Raw genomic sequence first — 19,789 nt, 5'->3', positions numbered from 1 at the left:
TCTCGCTACAGTGTTCCCTACTGAACACGACCTATGACCAGCCAGGCTACCTTCTCCTGGTCCGGTAGTGATGTTAGCTGGACCAGAGATACTGTGTTACATACCTTCTCCTGGTAGCGGGACCAGAGATACTGTGTTACATACCTTCTCCTGGTCCGGTAGTGATGTTAGCTGGACCAGAGATACTGTGTAACATACCCTCTCCTGGTCCGGTAGTGATGTTAGCTGGACCAGAGATACTGTGTTACATACCTTCTCCTGGTCCAGTAGTGATATTAGCTGGACCAGAGATACTGTGTTACATACCTTCTCCTGGTAGCTGGACCAGAGATACTGTGTTAACATACCTTCTCCTGGTCCGGTAGTGATGTTAGCTGGACCAGAGATACTGTGTTACATACCTTCTCCTGGTCCAGTAGTGATGTTAGCTGGCCCAGAGATACTGTGTTACATACCTTCTCCTGGTAGCTGGACCAGAGATACTGTGTTACCTACCTTCCCCTGGTCCGGCAGTGATGTTAGCTGGACCAGAGATACTGTGTTACATACCTTCTCCTGGTCCGGTAGTGATGTTAGCTGGACCAGAGATACTGTGTTTACATACCTTCTCCTGGTCCGGTAGTGATGTTAGCTGGACCAGAGATACTGTGTTACATACCTTCTCCTGGTAGCTGGACCAGAGATACTGTGTTACATACCTTCTCCTGGTCCGGTAGTGATGTTAGCTGGACCAGAGATACTGTGTTTACATACCTTCTCCTGGTCCGGTAGTGATGTTAGCTGGACCAGAGATACTGTGTTACATACCTTCTCCTGGTCCGGCAGTGATGTTAGCTGGACCAGATATACTGTGTTACATACCTTCTCCTGGTCCAGTAGTGATGTTAGCTGGACCAGAGATACTGTGTTACATACCTTCTCCTGGTAGCTGGACCAGATATACTGTGTTACCTACCTTCTCCTGGTCCGGCAGTGATGTTAGCTGGACCAGATATACTGTGTTACATACCTTCTCCTGGTCCAGTAGTGATGTTAGCTGGACCAGAGATACTGTGTTTCATACCTTCTCCTGGTCCGGTAGTGATGTTAGCTGGACCAGAGATACTGTGTTACATACAGTGCCTTGCGAAAGTATTCGGCCCCCTTGAACTTTGCGACCTTTTGCCACATTTCAGGCTTCAAACATAAAGATATAAAACTGTATTTTTTTGTGAAGAATCAACAACAAGTGGGACACAATCATGAAGTGGAACGACATTTATTGGATATTTCAAACTTTTTTAACAAATCAAAAACTGAAAAATTGGGCGTGCAAAATTATTCAGCCCCTTTAAGTTAATACTTTGTAGCGCCACCTTTTGCTGCGATTACAGCTGTAAGTCGCTTGGGGTATGTCTCTATCAGTTTTGCACATCGAGAGACTGACATTTTTTCCCATTCCTCCTTGCAAAACAGCTCAAGCTCAGTGAGGTTGGATGGAGAGCATTTGTGAACAGCAGTTTTCAGTTCTATCCACAGATTCTCGATTGGATTCAGGTCTGGACTTTGACCTGGCCATTCTAACACCTGGATATGTTTATTTTTGAACCATTCCATTGTAGATTTTGCTTTATGTTTTGGATCATTGTCTTGTTGGAAGACAAATCTCCGTCCCAGTCTCAGGTCTTTTGCAGACTCCATCAGGTTTTCTTCCAGAATGGTCCTGTATTTGGCTCCATCCATCTTCCCATCAATTTTAACCATCTTCCCTGTCCCCGCTGAAGAAAAGCAGGCCCAAACCATGATGCTGCCACCACCATGTTTGACAGTGGGGATGGTGGGTTCAGGGTGATGAGCTGTGTTGCTTTTACGCCAAACATAACGTTTTGCATTGTTGCCAAAAAGTTCACTTTTGGTTTCATCTGACCAGAGCACCTTCTTCCACATGTTTGGTGTGTCTCCCAGGTGGCTTGTGGCAAACTTTAAACTACACTTTTTATGGATGTCTTTAAGAAATGGCTTTCTTCTTGCCACTCTTCCATAAAGGCCAGATTTGTGCAATATACGACTGATTGTTGTCCTATGGACAGAGTCTCCCACCTCAGCTGTAGATCTCTGCAGTTCATCCAGAGTGATCATGGGCCTCTTGGCTGCATCTCTGATCAGTCTTCTCCTTGTATGAGCTGAAAGTTTAGAGGGACGGCCAGGTCTTGGTAGATTTGCAGTGGTCTGATACTCCTTCCATTTCAATATTATTGCTTGCACAGTGCTCCTTGGGATGTTTAAAGCTTGGGAAATCTTTTTGTATCCAAATCCGGCTTTAAACTTCTTCACAACAGTATCTCGGACCTGCCTGGTGTGTTCCTTGTTCTTCATGATGCTCTCTGCGCTTTTAACGGACCTCTGAGACTATCACAGTGCAGGTGCATTTATACGGAGACTTGATTACACACAGGTGGATTGTATTTATCATCATTAGTCATTTAGGTCAACATTGGATCATTCAGAGATCCTCACTGAACTTCTGGAGAGAGTTTGCTGCACTGAAAGTAAAGGGGCTGAATAATTTTGCACGCCCAATTTTTCAGTTTTTGATTTGTTAAAAAAGTTTGAAATATCCAATAAATGTCGTTCCACTTCATGATTGTGTCCCACTTGTTGTTGATTCTTCACAAAAAAATACAGTTTTATATCTTTATGTTTGAAGCCTGAAATGTGGCAAAAGGTCGCAAAGTTCAAGGGGGCCAAATACTTTCGCAAGGCACTGTACCTTCTCCTGGTCCGGTAGTGATGTTAGCTGGACCAGAGATACTGTGTTTCATACCTTCTCCTGGTAGCTGGACCAGAGATACTGTGTTACATACCTTCTCCTGGTCCAGTAGTGATGTTAGCCTCCACCTCCGGCCCGTAGGTGAGGGTCTTGGCCCGGATCCTGAAGTTATAGGTCACCCCGTCAGCCAGGTCCTTAATCTTCATCCACAGGGGGGTGCTGCCCTTCACGTCCACTGTGACTATCTTACTAACACCTGGAGTGGAGTAGAGAGGAGACAGAGAGGAGTCAGTATAGAGATACAGGCTGGAGATACTGGAGATACTGGAGGCTAGAAGCTACACCACCTCCCTACTGACAGTTCATGGCACCTTTCCATCTCCCTACTGACAGTTCATGGTAGCACCTTTCCACCTCCCTACTGACAGTTCATGGTAGCATCTTTCCAGCTCCCTACTGACAGTTCATGGTAGCATCTTTCCACCTCCCTACTGACAGTTCATGGTAGCATCTTTCCACCTCCCTACTGACAGTGCATGGTAGCACCTTTCCACCTCCCTACTGACAGTTCATGGTAGCACCTTTCCACCTCCCTACTGACAGTTCATGGTAGCATCTTTCCACCTCCCTACTGACAGTTCATGGTAGCACCTTTCCACATCCATACTGACAGTTCATGGTAGCATCTTTCCACCTCCCTACTGACAGTTCATGGTAGCACCTTTCCACCTCCCTACTGACAGTTCATGGTAGCATCTTTCCAGCTCCCTACTGACAGTTCATGGTAGCATCTTTCCACCTCCCTACTGACAGTTCATGGTAGCATCTTTCCACCTCCCTACTGACAGTGCATGGTAGCACCTTTCCACCTCCCTACTGACAGTTCATGGTAGCACCTTTCCACCTCCCTACTGACAGTTCATGGTAGCATCTTTCCACCTCCCTACTGACAGTTCATGGTAGCACCTTTCCACATCCATACTGACAGTTCATGGTAGCATCTTTCCACCTCCATACTGACAGTTCATGGTAGCACCTTTCCACCTCCCCACTGACAGTTCATGGTAGCACCTTTCCACCTCCCTACTGACAGTTCATGGTTGCTCCTTTCCACCTCCCTACTGACAGTTCATGGTAGCACCTTTCTACCTCCCTACTGACAGTTCATGGTAGCTCCTTTCCACCTCCCTACTGACAGTTCATGGTAGCACCTTTCCACCTCCCTACTGACAGTTCATGGTATATAAGCATGAGTGTCCCCTCCAGATAAACAGATGTGACCTATCACTGCACACCTCCAGATAGAGAGACATGTTCCTCCACCATCCCAGACCCTGCTGTGCCTCTTTCCCTCCCACATGGCTGACTGCTCTAGGGGCCAGAGAGAAGCCATTAGTGGCCAACAGGCCAGGGACCACAGAGGTTCTCTACCTCCCATTCCCATACTGTCTGTTCCTAATTACTACGGAATCTGGAGACCCAACCACACATACCAGCTATTAGCTGGGTTTTCTCTCAACAGGAGAGAGAGGAAGTTGTAAACAAGCTGACTGCATGTGGCCCCAGGGCCGGCCTAGAACTACCCAGCTGTAACAGATTAGGACACCAATCTAAGACCATGGCGGCGGTGATGCTAGCCTATGACTGTAAATCATCTCACGGACTGATAGCAAACCATCTAGCTATCTGGGTAGTTTAAAGGCCTAACAAAGTAACTAACAGCCTTCCAGCCTTCCAGGCTCCAGAGGTTCTCACCGTCCATGGGTGTGTGAGTGTGTGTGTTTGTGTGTGTTTGTTTGTCTGTGTGTGCATGTTTGCGTGCATGTGTGTGTGTGTATGTGTGTGTGTGTTTTCTTACTATCAACACTGTGTGTGTGTTTGTGTCTCAGCATCCATGAGACTGTGTGTGTGCGCGCATGCGTTCATGTGTGTGTGTGTGTTTTCTCACTATGAACATGCGCGTGTGTGTGTGTGTCTCACCATCAACAGGTGTGCAGGGCTCGTAGACCAGGCGGTAGCCCTCGATGATGCCGTTGGCCTGGCCTGGCTCTCCCCACGACATGTTGACTGACGTGGTGGTCAGCTCACTGAAGTGGAGGAAGCTGGGTCTGCTGGGGGCTGGAGAGGAGGACGAGGGGGAGGGAGGGGGAGAGGGAAGGAGGGAGAGGGAGGAGAGAGGGGGGAGATAGAGAGGGAAAGAGGGAAACAGGAGAGGAGAAGGAGAGAGAGAGCCATGGTTAGGGAAGGACACTTAGGCTGGCGCACCAGGTCCTAGATCACATGACAACACCCTCCATCCGGGATATGCTGTTGTACAAATCAAACACACTACTGAAAGCCTTATCTGGAAAGCCACAATGTGATTAAGTTTAGTCCATATCCTGGCAGTCTGCTTCATTCATCAAAGTCATTATGCTGAAGCAATACTAGTATTATTCTTGGGGACTGGGACAGATACAATCATCCATTCATCCCCTGACCTTCCAGAAGTCATGTGAGAGTTCTGCATTAAATTGCCAAGGCTTTGGGTTGGCTCCTCTCCCAGTTACCCTGCAGAGCAGAGAGGAGCGAGGAGCCAGAATATTCTGCAGTCTCTCTGTTTTAACTCCAGAGCCCTGCAGAGCAGAGAGGAGCGAGGAGACAGAATATTCTGTGGTCTCCTCAGTACTTCATCCCCTCTGCCTCTCTCTGCAATGTCACAGTCCTTCAAGAGGCCGGGTGACCAGCCTGGCTGCGGGAAACAGCAGAGGAATTCATTCTGTAAACTGATTCCCCTCTAGAAACCACAGAGGAGGGTTTTAGTGTGTTTGTCTGCAGGGGGGTGACTGACAGAACACAGGCCTCTTTGTGTGTGTCAGTAGTGTGGCAGGACGTGGGTCAGAACAACCCATTCCCCATGTGTCCCCATCACTCTACAGTACCAGGGTTGAATGGCGAGAACACGGTAACTGAGATTTACCGAGGGCTAAAATCAAATCAAATCAAATGTTATTTGTCACGTGCTCTGAAGACATCAGGTGTAGACTTTACTGTGAAATACTGACTGACAAGCTCTTTACCAACAATGCAGTTCTCTCTATTTTACCGCCCCAAAACCACTCCAATTTTCCCAGGATAAATAACTGCGAGAAACCAGTAAATTATAATAAATAATTTATGAGAACATCATGACGTGAAATGGAACTGTTTAATGATATGAGCTGTCTACATCTGGATTCTCCACGGCCTTCTCTCTGGCATGATGACTCATCAACGCTCAGGGTGGGGACCGACAGCCCATGTCTGTTTAATGATATGAGCTGTCTACATCTGGATTCTCCACGGCCTTCTCTCTGGCATGATGACTCATCAACGCTCAGGGTGGGGACCGACAGCCCATGTCTGTTTAATGATATGAGCTGTCTACATCTGGATTCTCCACGGCCTTCTCTCTGGCATAATGACTCATCAACGCTCTGGGTGGGGACCGACAGCCCATGTCAGTACGTAGACCTATCGTCTCAAACGTCTTTGTTCTTGTGACAGACAGGCAGGTCTACATTTGCTGCAGCAGAGCCGACAGTAATATAATGACCGTGTCTAATCATCTCCATCTGGCTTTCAGGGCTCAGATTATTTTTCAATTGTAAAGATGTTTATTTTGTTGTTGTTGCAGCTGCAGTTTTAAAAACCTCCTATATAGTTGCTTTAGATCAGTGTACGAGAGAGCACACTGTCTTTCACTCTCAACCAATTCCATTCAGCATCTAAAATACAGAATCCTGTTCTAGATTGATATATAGGCCCATATATAGATGGCCTAGCCTACGTCTTTCAGGAAATACATTTAGCATTATATTTAGCTAATGAATGATGGGTGACGTAACTCATAGCCTCTGTGTCTTGCGCAAAACGCACACACCTGTGCTCCGCTGGCCTCTCCTTAAAAAACGCTCCTTACTGCAGCTCTTGGAGTCCCATGCAGGAAAAACTAGACTAGCTTGCTGGACATCATTTTGTAGCATTTCTTATACCAACAGACTAAAATAAGAGGGACGCAAAACTCTTGTTTGCTGAATGTTAAATACAGCAGCCAGTAGAACTCACTGGTAGTCTGAAAGAAGAGCAGCCAGTAGAACTCACTGGTAGTCTGAAAGACGAACAGCCAGTAGAACTCACTGGTAGTCTGAAAGAAGAGCAGCCAGTAGAACTCACTGGTAGTCTGAAAGAAGAACAGCCAGTAGAACTCACTGGTAGTCTGAAAGAAGGGCAGCTAATAGAAATCAATGGTAGTCTGAAAGAAGAGCAGCCCGTAGAACTCACTGGTAGTCTGAAAGAAGAACAGCCAGTAGAACTCACTGGTAGTCTGAAAGAAGGACAGCCAGTAGAACTCACTGCTAGTCTGAAAGAAGAACAGCCAGTAGAACTCACTGGTAGTCTGAAAGAAGAGCAGCCAGTAGAACTCACTGGTAGTCTGAAAGAAGAACAGCCAGTAGAACTCACTGGTAGTCTGAAAGAAGAACAGCCAGTAGAACTCACTGGTAGTCTGAAAGAAGAACAGCCAGTAGAACTCACTGGTAGTCTGAAAGAAGAGCAGCCAGTAGAACTCACTGGTAGTCTGAAAGAAGAGCAGCCAGTAGAACTCACTGGTGGTCTGAAAGACGGGTGAACGTGCGATGGCGTTATGCTGTAGTAGTTATTTATTCAGGCCCATAACCAACCATTCATTCTTGGTGAAGAGAAGTGAAAGCCCTCTGCATCTCATTCTAGTCCTGCATTATTCAATGCTGTGATCAGAATGATGAAGATGAGGACAACGAAACGTGCTTTATTTAACTGTTGAAAGCGAGAGAGAGAAAGAGGAGGAAGGCTAATAACATGAAATATTATGAAAGGTATATATGCGTCAGCCTACTAATTATACAAATAGGCCCTATTATATTTAACATTTCAAATCTAATTCGCTAGCCTATACTTGGAACTTTGTAGTCTGCATGTTCTGCACCAGAACCACGTGTTCTCTCCCTGCTTTATCTTGGTTAGAACGAAGCGCGTAATTCCAGACTATATAATACAGTATAATACATTACAGTACAGTAATACAGTATAATACAATACAGTAGAGTAATACAGTATAATACAATACAATGCAGTACAGTAATACAGTATAATACAATACAATACAGTACAGTAATACAGTATAATACAATACAGTACAGTAATACAGTATAATACAATGCAGTACAGTAATACAGTATAATACAATACAGTAGAGTAATACAGTATAATACATTACAGTACAGTAATACAGTATAATACAATACAGTACAGTAATACAGTATAATACAATACAGTAGAGTAATACAGTATAATACATTACAGTACAGTAATACAGTATAATACATTACAGTACATTAATACAGTATAATACATTACAGTACATTAATACAGTATAATACATTACAGTACATTAATACAGTATAATACATTACAGTACAGTAATACAGTATAATACAATGCAGTACAGTAATACAGTATAATACAATACAATGCAGTACAGTAATACAGTATAATACATTACAGTACAGTAATACAGTATATTACATTACAGTACAGTAATACAGTATAATACATTACAGTACAGTAATACAGTATAATACAATACAGTACAGTAATACAGTATAATACAATACAGTACAGTAATACAGTATAATACATTACAGTACAGTAATGCAGTTCACACTCAAACATATCAGCCTACTGGAGCTAGTTTCATGTATTTACCCAAGAGAGCACATAGCCAGCTACATCTATTGGGTTTTTATTTTTTATCAAATCCAGACAGAATATTCTTCATAAGCTTTTGAATAAATGTCCGGTTTTGGCGGGAAATACCGGGTAACCCAGGAGAAAAATACTGGGAAAATATTCAACCCTATACAGTACCCTCCTCCTCCTCCTCTTCCTCCTCCTCTTCCTCTGTAGTGTCATCAGGCTTCCATTCCACCCCTGTGATTTCCCCATGAAAACGTTAGTAGTAGCTGTCAAATCCTTATCAATAAGACTCAAACCACCCCCCACCCCCCCTTGACTGTTAGTTCCCATATCCTGGGTCCAAACCTGTCGCATATATGTCCTATTTACTGTAAGGCAAGGGGACAACATTGACGGCTACAAATCAAATGTATTTATATAGCATCTTCGTACATCAGCTGATATCTCAAAGTGCTGTACAGAAACCCAGCCTAAAACCCCAAACAGCAAGCAATGCAGGTGTAGAAGCACGGTGGCTACACAATCTGTAGTGTGCAGTACGTGTCCCTGGTGCTGAATACCAGTGACTCAAGCTGACAGCTCTCATCCGTTTCTCCTGTAGTAAGATATTGTGACTGGAGAGGGCACAGGGTCCTGAGTATATCCTTCAAACTGAACTGGGACTTGAGGACAGAGAGGGCACAGGGTCCTGAGTATATCCTTCAAACTGAACTGACTTGAGGACAGAGAGGGCACAGGGTCCTGAGTATATCCTTCAAACTGAACTGACATGAGGACAGAGAGGGCACAGGGTCCTGAGTATATCCTTCAAACTGAACTGACATGAGGACAGAGAGGGCACAGGGCCCTGAGTATATCCTTCAAACTGAACTGACATGAGGACAGAGAGGGCACAGGGCCCTGAGTATATCCTTCAAACTGAACTGACATGAGGACAGAGAGGGCACAGGGTCCTGAGTATATCCTTCAAACTGAACTGGGACATGAGGACAGAGAGGGCACAGGGTCCTGAGTATATCCTTCAAACTGAACTGGGACATGAGGACAGAGAGGGCACAGGGTCCTGAGTATATCCTTCAAACTGAACTGGGACATGAGGACAGAGAGGGCACAGGGTCCTGAGTATATCCTTCAAACTGAACTGGGACATGAGGACAGAGAGGGCACAGGGTCCTGAGTATATCCTTCAAACTGAACTGACATGAGGACAGAGAGGGCACAGGGTCCTGAGTATATCCTTCAAACTGAACTGACTTGAGGACAGAGAGGGTACAGGGTCCTGAGTATATCCTTCAAACTGAACTGGGACATGAGGACAGAGAGGGCACAGGGTCCTGAGTATATCCTTCAAACTGAACTGGGACTTGAGGACAGAGAGGGCACAGGGTCCTGAGTATATCCTTCAGACTGAACTGACTTGAGGACAGAGAGGGCACAGGGTCCTGAGAATATCCTTCAGACTGAACTGGGACATGAGGACAGAGAGGGTACAGGGTCCTGAGAATAACCTTCAAACTGAACTGGGACATGAGGACAGAGAGGGTACAGGGTCCTGAGAATAACCTTAAAACTGAACTGGGACATGAGGACAGAGAGGTCACAGGGTCCTGAGTATATCCTTCAAACTGAACTGACTTGAGGACAGAGAGGGCACAGGGTCCTGAGTATATCCTTCAAACTGAACTGGGACATGAGGACAGAGAGGGCACAGGGTCCTGAGTATATCCTTCAAACTGAACTGGGACATGAGGACAGAGAGGGCACAGGGTCCTGAGTATATCCTTCAAACTGAACTGACTTGAGGACAGAGATGGTACAGGGTCCTGAGTATATCCTTCAAACTGAACTGACTTGAGGACAGAGAGGGCACAGGGTCCTGAGAATATCCTTCAGACTGAACTGGGACATGAGGACAGAGAGGGTACAGGGTCCTGAGAATAACCTTCAAACTGAACTGGGACATGAGGACAGAGAGGATACAGGGTCCTGAGAATAACCTTAAAACTGAACTGGGACATGAGGACAGAGAGGGTACAGGGTCCTGAGTATATCCTTCAAACTGAACTGACTTGAGGACAGAGATGGTACAGGGTCCTGAGTATATCCTTCAAACTGAACTGACTTGAGGACAGAGATGGTACAGGGTCCTGAGTATATCCTTCAAACTGAACTGACTTGAGGACAGAGAGGGCACAGGGTCCTGAGTATATCCTTCAAACTGAACTGGGACATGAGGACAGAGATGGTACAGGGTCCTGAGTATATCCTTCAGACTGAACTGGGACTTGAGGACAGAGAGGGCACAGGGTCCTGAGTATATCCTTCAAACTGAACTGACTTGAGGACAGAGAGGGTACAGGGTCCTGAGTATATCCTTCAAACTGAACTGGGACTTGAGGACAGAGAGGGTACAGGGTCCTGAGTATATCCTTCAAACTGAACTGACTTGAGGACAGAGAGGGCACAGGGTCCTGAGTATATCCTTCAAACTGAACTGGGACATGAGGACAGAGAGGGCACAGGGTCCTGAGTATATCCTTCAAACTGAACTGACATGAGGACAGAGAGGGCACAGGGTCCTGAGTATATCCTTCAAACTGAACTGGGACATGAGGACAGAGAGGGCACAGGGTCCTGAGTATATCCTTCAAACTGAACTGGGACATGAGGACAGAGAGGGCACAGGGTCCTGAGTATATCCTTCAAACTGAACTGGGACATGAGGACAGAGAGGGCACAGGGTCCTGAGTATATCCTTCAAACTGAACTGGGACATGAGGACAGAGAGGGCACAGGGTCCTGAGTATATCCTTCAAACTGAACTGGGACTTGAGGACAGAGAGGGCACAGGGTCCTGAGTATATCCTTCAGACTGAACTGACTTGAGGACAGAGAGGGCACAGGGTCCTGAGTATATCCTTCAAACTGAACTGGGACATGAGGACAGAGAGGGCACAGGGTCCTGAGTATATCCTTCAAACTGAACTGGGACATGAGGACAGAGAGGGCACAGGGTCCTGAGTATATCCTTCAAACTGAACTGGGACATGAGGACAGAGAGGGCACAGGGTCCTGAGTATATCCTTCAAACTGAACTGACTTGAGGACAGAGATGGTACAGGGTCCTGAGTATATCCTTCAAACTGAACTGACTTGAGGACAGAGAGGGCACAGGGTCCTGAGAATATCCTTCAGACTGAACTGGGACATGAGGACAGAGAGGGTACAGGGTCCTGAGAATAACCTTCAAACTGAACTGGGACATGAGGACAGAGAGGGTACAGGGTCCTGAGAATAACCTTAAAACTGAACTGGGACATGAGGACAGAGAGGTCACAGGGTCCTGAGTATATCCTTCAAACTGAACTGACTTGAGGACAGAGAGGGCACAGGGTCCTGAGTATATCCTTCAAACTGAACTGGAACATGAGGACAGAGAGGGCACAGGGTCCTGAGTATATCCTTCAAACTGAACTGGGACATGAGGACAGAGATGGTACAGGGTCCTGAGTATATCCTTCAGACTGAACTGGGACTTGAGGACAGAGAGGGCACAGGGTCCTGAGTATATCCTTCAAACTGAACTGACTTGAGGAAAGAGAGGGCACAGGGTCCTGAGTATATCCTTCAAACTGAACTGGGACATGAGGACAGAGAGGGCACAGGGTCCTGAGTATATCCTTCAAACTGAACTGACTTGAGGACAGAGAGGGCACAGGGTCCTGAGTATATCCTTCAAACTGAACTGGAACATGAGGACAGAGAGGGCACAGGGTCCTGAGTATATCCTTCAAACTGAACTGGGACATGAGGACAGAGATGGTACAGGGTCCTGAGTATATCCTTCAGACTGAACTGGGACTTGAGGACAGAGAGGGCACAGGGTCCTGAGTATATCCTTCAAACTGAACTGACTTGAGGAAAGAGAGGGCACAGGGTCCTGAGTATATCCTTCAAACTGAACTGGGACTTGAGGACAGAGAGGGTACAGGGTCCTGAGTATATCCTTCAAACTGAACTGACTTGAGGACAGAGAGGGCACAGGGTCCTGAGTATATCCTTCAAACTGAACTGGGACATGAGGACAGAGAGGGCACAGGGTCCTGAGTATATCCTTCAAACTGAACTGGGACTTGAGGACAGAGAGGGCACAGGGTCCTGAGTATATCCTTCAGACTGAACTGGGACTTGAGGACAGAGAGGGCACAGGGTCCTGAGTATATCCTTCAAACTGAACTGGGACATGAGGACAGAGAGGGCACAGGGTCCTGAGTATATCCTTCAAACTGAACTGGGACATGAGGACAGAGAGGGCACAGGGTCCTGAGTATATCCTTCAAACTGAACTGACTTGAGGACAGAGAGGGCACAGGGTCCTGAGTATATCCTTCAAACTGAACTGACTTGAGGACAGAGAGGGCACAGGGTCCTGAGAATATCCTTCAGACTGAACTGGGACTTGAGGACAGAGAGGGCACAGGGTCCTGAGTATATCCTTCAAACTGAACTGGGACATGAGGACAGAGAGGGCACAGGGTCCTGAGTATATCCTTCAAACTGAACTGGGACATGAGGACAGAGAGGGCACAGGGTCCTGAGTATATCCTTCAAACTGAACTGACTTGAGGACAGAGAGGGCACAGGGTCCTGAGTATATCCTTCAAACTGAACTGACTTGAGGACAGAGAGGGCACAGGGTCCTGAGAATATCCTTCAGACTGAACTGGGACATGAGGACAGAGAGGGCACAGGGTCCTGAGAATATCCTTCAGACTGAACTGGGACATGAGGACAGAGAGGGCACAGGGTCCTGAGAATATCCTTCAGACTGAACTGGGACATGAGGACAGAGAGGGCACAGGGTCCTGAGAATATCCTTCAGACTGAACTGGGACATGAGGACAGAGAGGGCACAGGGTCCTGAGAATATCCTTCAGACTGAACTGGGACATGAGGACAGAGAGGGCACAGGGTCCTGAGTATATCCTTCAAACTGAACTGGGACATGAGGACAGAGAGGGCACAGGGTCCTGAGTATATCCTTCAAACTGAACTGGGACTTGAGGACAGAGAGGGCACAGGGTCCTGAGAATATCCCTCAAACTGAACTGACTTGAGGATAGAGAGGGCACAGGGTCCTGAGTATATCCTTCAAACTGAACTGGGACATGAGGACAGAGAGGGCACAGGGTCCTGAGAATATCCCTCAAACTGAACTGACTTGAGGATAGAGAGGACACAGGGTCCTGAGAATATCCTTCAGACTGAACTGGGACATGAGGACAGAGAGGGCACAGGGTCCTGAGAATATCCCTCAAACTGAACAGACTTGAGGATAGAGAGGGCACAGGGTCCTGAGTATATCCTTCAAACTGAACTGGGACATGAGGACAGAGAGGGCACAGGGTCCTGAGTATATCCTTCAAACTGAACTGACTTGAGGACAGAGAGGGCACAGGGTCCTGAGTATATCCTTCAAACTGAACTGACTTGAGGACAGAGAGGGTACAGGGTCCTGAGTATATCCTTCAAACTGAACTGACTTGAGGACAGAGAGGGTACAGGGTCCTGAGTATATCCTTCAAACTGAACTGACTTGAGGACAGAGAGGGCACAGGGTCCTGAGTATATCCTTCAGACTGAACTGGGACATGAGGACAGAGAGGGTACAGGGTCCTGAGTATATCCTTCAAACTGAACTGGGACTTGAGGACAGAGAGGACACAGGGTCCTGAGTATATCCTTCAAACTGAACTGACTTGAGGACAGAGAGGGCACAGGGTCCTGAGTATATCCTTCAGACTGAACTGGGACTTGAGGATAGAGAGGGCACAGGGTCCTGAGTATATCCTTCGGACTGAACTGGGACATGAGGACAGAGAGGGTACAGGGTCCTGAGTATATCCTTCAGACTGAACTGGGACTTGAGGACAGAGAGGGCACAGGGTCCTGAGTATATCCTTCAAACTGAACTGGGACTTGAGGACAGAGAGGGCACAGGGTCCTGAGTATATCCTTCAAACTGAACTGACTTGAGGACAGAGAGGGTACAGGGTCCTGAGTATATCCTTCAAACTGAACTGACTTGAGGACAGAGAGGGCACAGGGTCCTGAGTATATCCTTCAAACTGAACTGGGACATGAGGACAGAGAGGGCACAGGGTCCTGAGTATATCCTTCAAACTGAACTGGGACATGAGGATAGAGAGGGCACAGGGTCCTGAGTATATCCTTCAAACTGAACTGGGACATGAGGATAGAGAGGGCACAGGGTCCTGAGTATATCCTTCAAACTGAACTGGGACTTGAGGACAGAGAGGGTACAGGGTCCTGAGAATATCCTTAAAAATGAACTGACATGAGGACAGAGAGGGTACAGGGTCCTGAGAATATCCTTAAAAATGAACTGACATGAGGACAGAGAGGGCACAGGGTCCTGAGTATATCCTTCAGACTGAACTGGGACTTGAGGACAGAGAGGGCACAGGGTCCTGAGTATATCCTTCAAACTGAACTGACTTGAGGACAGAGAGGGCACAGGGTCCTGAGAATATCCTTCAGACTGAACTGACTTGAGGACAGAGAGGGCACAGGGTCCTGAGTATATCCTTCAAACTGAACTGGGACATGAGGACAGAGAGGTCACAGGGTCCTGAGTATATCCTTCAAACTGAACTGACTTGAGGACAGAGAGGACACAGGGTCCTGAGTATATCCTTCAAACTGAACTGGGACATGAGGACAGAGAGGGCACAGGGTCCTGAGTATATCCTTCAAACTGAACTGGGACATGAGGACAGAGAGGGCACAGGGTCCTGAGTATATCCTTAAAACTGAACTGGGACTTGAGGACAGAGAGGGCACAGGGTCCTGAGAATATCCTTCAGACTGAACTGGGACTTGAGGACAGAGAGGGCACAGGGTCCTGAGTATATCCTTCAGACTGAACTGACTTGAGGACAGAGAGGGCACAGGGTCCTGAGTATATCCTTCAAACTGAACTGGGACATGAGGACAGAGAGGGCACAGGGTCCTGAGTATATCCTTCAAACTGAACTGGGACTTGAGGACAGAGAGGGCACAGGGTCCTGAGAATAACCTTCAAACTGAACTGGGACATGAGGACAGAGAGGGCACAGGGTCCTGAGTATATCCTTCAAACTGAACTGACTTGAGGACAGAGAGGACACAGGGTCCTGAGTATATCCTTCAAACTGAACTGGGACATGAGGACAGAGAGGGCACAGGGTCCTGAGTATATCCTTCAAACTGAACTGGGACATGAGGACAGAGAGGGCACAGGGTCCTGAGTATATCCTTAAAACTGAACTGGGACTTGAGGACAGAGAGGGCACAGGGTCCTGAGAATATCCTTCAGACTGAACTGGGACTTGAGGACAGAGAGGGCACAGGGTCCTGAGTATATCCTTCAAACTGAACTGACTTGAGGACAGAGAGGGCACAGGGTCCTGAGTATATCCTTCAAACTGAACTGGGACATGAGGACAGAGAGGGCACAGGGTCCTGAGTATATCCTTCAAACTGAACTGGGACATGAGGACAGAGAGGGCACAGGGTCCTGAGTATATCCTTCAAACTGAACTGACTTGAGGACAGAGAGGGTACAGGGTCCTGAGAATATCCTTAAAAATGAACTGACATGAGGACAGAGAGGGCACAGGGTCCTGAGTATATCCTTCAAACTGAACTGGGACATGAGGACAGAGAGGGCACAGGGTCCTGAGAATATCCCTCAAACTGAACTGGGACTTGAGGACAGAGAGGGCACAGGGTCCTGAGTATATCCTTCAAACTGAACTAGGACATGAGGACAGAGGGCACAGGGTCCTGAGAATATCCTTAAAAATGAACTGACATGAGGACAGAGAGGGCACAGGGTCCTGAGTATATCCTTCAAACTGAACTGGGACATGAGGACAGAGAGGGCACAGGGTCCTGAGAATATCCCTCAAACTGAACTGGGACTTGAGGACAGAGAGGGCACAGGGTCCTGAGTATATCCTTCAGACTGAACTGACTTGAGGACAGAGAGGGCACAGGGTCCTGAGTATATCCTTCAAACTGAACTGGGACATGAGGACAGAGAGGGCACAGGGTCCTGAGTATATCCTTCAAACTGAACTGACTTGAGGACAGAGAGGACACAGGGTCCTGAGTATATCCTTCAAACTGAACTGGGACATGAGGACAGAGAGGGCACAGGGTCCTGAGTATATCCTTCAAACTGAACTGGGACATGAGGACAGAGAGGGCACAGGGTCCTGAGTATATCCCTAAAACTGAACTGGGACTTGAGGACAGAGAGGGCACAGGGTCCTGAGAATATCCTTCAGACTGAACTGGGACTTGAGGACAGAGAGGGCACAGGGTCCTGAGTATATCCTTCAAACTGAACTGACTTGAGGACAGAGAGGGCACAGGGTCCTGAGTATATCCTTCAAACTGAACTGGGACATGAGGACAGAGAGGGCACAGGGTCCTGAGTATATCCTTCAGACTGAACTGGGACTTGAGGACAGAGAGGGCACAGGGTCCTGAGTATATCCTTCAAACTGAACTGACTTGAGGACAGAGAGGGTACAGGGTCCTGAGAATATCCTTAAAAATGAACTGACATGAGGACAGAGAGGGCACAGGGTCCTGAGTATATCCTTCAAACTGAACTGGGACATGAGGACAGAGAGGGCACAGGGTCCTGAGAATATCCCTCAAACTGAACTGGGACTTGAGGACAGAGAGGGCACAGGGTCCTGAGTATATCCTTCAAACTGAACTAGGACATGAGGACAGAGGGCACAGGGTCCTGAGAATATCCTTAAAAATGAACTGACATGAGGACAGAGAGGGCACAGGGTCCTGAGTATATCCTTCAAACTGAACTGGGACATGAGGACAGAGAGGGCACAGGGTCCTGAGAATATCCCTCAAACTGAACTGGGACTTGAGGACAGAGAGGGCACAGGGTCCTGAGTATATCCTTCAAACTGAACTAGGACATGAGGACAGAGGGCACAGGGTCCTGAGAATATCCTTAAAAATGAACTGACATGAGGACAGAGAGGGCACAGGGTCCTGAGTATATCCTTCAAACTGAACTGGGACATGAGGACAGAGAGGGCACAGGGTCCTGAGTATATCCTTCAAACTGAACTGGGACATGAGGACAGAGAGGGCACAGGGTCCTGAGTATATCCTTCAAACTGAACTGGGACATGAGGACAGAGAGGGCACAGGGTCCTGAGTATATACTTCAAACTGAACTGACTTGAGGACAGAGAGGGCACAGGGTCCTGAGTATATCCTTCAAACTGAACTGACTTGAGGACAGAGAGGGCACAGGGTCCTGAGAATATTCTTCAAACTGAACTGGGACTTGAGGACAGAGAGGTCACAGGGTCCTGAGTATATCCTTCAAACTGAACTGACATGAGGACAGAGAGGGCACAGGGTCCTGAGTATATCCTTCAGACTGAACTGGGACATGAGGACAGAGATGGCACAGGGTCCTGAGTATATCCTTCAAACTGAACTGGGACTTGAGGACAGAGAGGGTACAGGGTCCTGAGAATATCCTTCAGACTGAACTGGGACTTGAGGACAGAGATGGCACAGGGTCCTGAGTATATCCTTCAAACTGAACTGGGACTTGAGGACAGAGAGGGTACAGGGTCCTGAGAATATCCTTAAAAATGAACTGACATGAGGACAGAGAGGGTACAGGGTCCTGAGAATATCCTTAAAAATGAACTGACATGAGGACAGAGAGGGCACAGGGTCCTGAGTATATCCTTCAGACTGAACTGGGACTTGAGGACAGAGAGGGCACAGGGTCCTGAGTATATCCTTCAAACTGAACTGACTTGAGGACAGAGAGGGCACAGGGTCCTGAGAATATCCTTCAGACTGAACTGACTTGAGGACAGAGAGGGCACAGGGTCCTGAGTATATCCTTCAAACTGAACTGGGACATGAGGACAGAGAGGGCACAGGGTCCTGAGTATATCCTTCAAACTGAACTGACTTGAGGACAGAGAGGACACAGGGTCCTGAGTATATCCTTCAAACTGAACTGGGACATGAGGACAGAGAGGGCACAGGGTCCTGAGTATATCCTTCAAACTGAACTGGGACATGAGGACAGAGAGGGCACAGGGTCCTGAGTATATCCTTAAAACTGAACTGGGACTTGAGGACAGAGAGGGCACAGGGTCCTGAGAATATCCTTCAGACTGAACTGGGACTTGAGGACAGAGAGGGCACAGGGTCCTGAGTATATCCTTCAAACTGAACTGGGACTTGAGGACAGAGAGGGCACAGGGTCCTGAGTATATCCTTCAAACTGAACTGACTTGAGGACAGAGAGGGCACAGGGTCCTGAGTATATCCTTCAAACTGAACTGACTTGAGGACAGAGAGGGCACAGGGTCCTGAGTATATCCTTCAAACTGAACTGGGACATGAGGACAGAGAGGGTACAGGGTCCTGAGTATATCCTTCAAACTGAACTGACATGAGGACAGAGAGGGCACAGGGTCCTGAGTATATCCTTCAAACTGAACTAGGACATGAGGACAGAGGGCACAGGGTCCTGAGAATATCCTTAAAAATTAACAGACTTGAGGACAGAGAGGGCACAGGGTCCTGAGAATATCCTTAAAAATGAACTGACATGAGGACAGAGAGGGCACAGGGTCCTGAGAATATCCCTCAAACTGAACTGGGACATGAGGACAGAGAGGGCACAGGGTCCTGAGTATATCCTTCAAACTGAACTTAGACATGAGGACAGAGAGGGCACAGGGTCCTGAGAATATCCCTCAAACTGAACTGGGACTTGAGGACAGAGAGGGCACAGGGTCCTGAGAATATCCGTCCGTCCGTCCGTCCGTCTCAGTCAGTCAGTCAGTCAGTCAGTCAGACAGACAGACAGACAGACAGACAGACAGACAGACAGACAGACAGACAGACAGACAGACAGACAGACAGACAGACAGACAGACAGACAGACGGGAGTAGCACAGTTAAGGTACAGATAGTTACACTGTGTGTAGTGCGTACTACTGAGAACCACTGAGTCAGAGCTGAAAGCTCTCATCTGTTTCTCATGCAGTGCACTACTGTGGCTGGGAACAGAGTCCTGAGCATATCCTTCAAACTGGCGCTTGAGAACATTGGAACAGTGAGTGGGAGAGAAGGAGATAGAAAGGGACAGAAGAAGAGGGAGCCTAATGGTGGTGGGTAGCACAGATACAGTAGTAGATGTGA

General features: G+C 47.4%; 1 protein-coding gene across 1 annotated transcript in view; it reads right to left on the bottom strand.

Annotated features, from left to right (window-relative positions):
- LOC139424095 (protein sidekick-2-like) overlaps window positions 1-19,789 on the bottom strand; it is a 129,767-nt gene that overhangs the window by 20,840 nt on the left and 89,138 nt on the right. The window contains exons 37-38 of the mRNA XM_071175789.1: window positions 4,730-4,867; window positions 2,844-3,005 (exon numbers count right to left, since the gene is read on the bottom strand). Coding sequence (XP_071031890.1) covers window positions 2,844-3,005; window positions 4,730-4,867 — 300 coding nt within the window. The remainder of the gene's footprint in view (window positions 1-2,843; window positions 3,006-4,729; window positions 4,868-19,789) is intronic.

This window comes from Oncorhynchus clarkii, chromosome 13 (assembly GCF_045791955.1).
Source record: "Oncorhynchus clarkii lewisi isolate Uvic-CL-2024 chromosome 13, UVic_Ocla_1.0, whole genome shotgun sequence".
Lineage (NCBI taxonomy): Eukaryota > Metazoa > Chordata > Actinopteri > Salmoniformes > Salmonidae > Oncorhynchus > Oncorhynchus clarkii.
The sequence above is the reverse complement of the archived record's forward strand: the minus strand, read 5'-3'. Positions and strand labels throughout refer to the sequence as shown.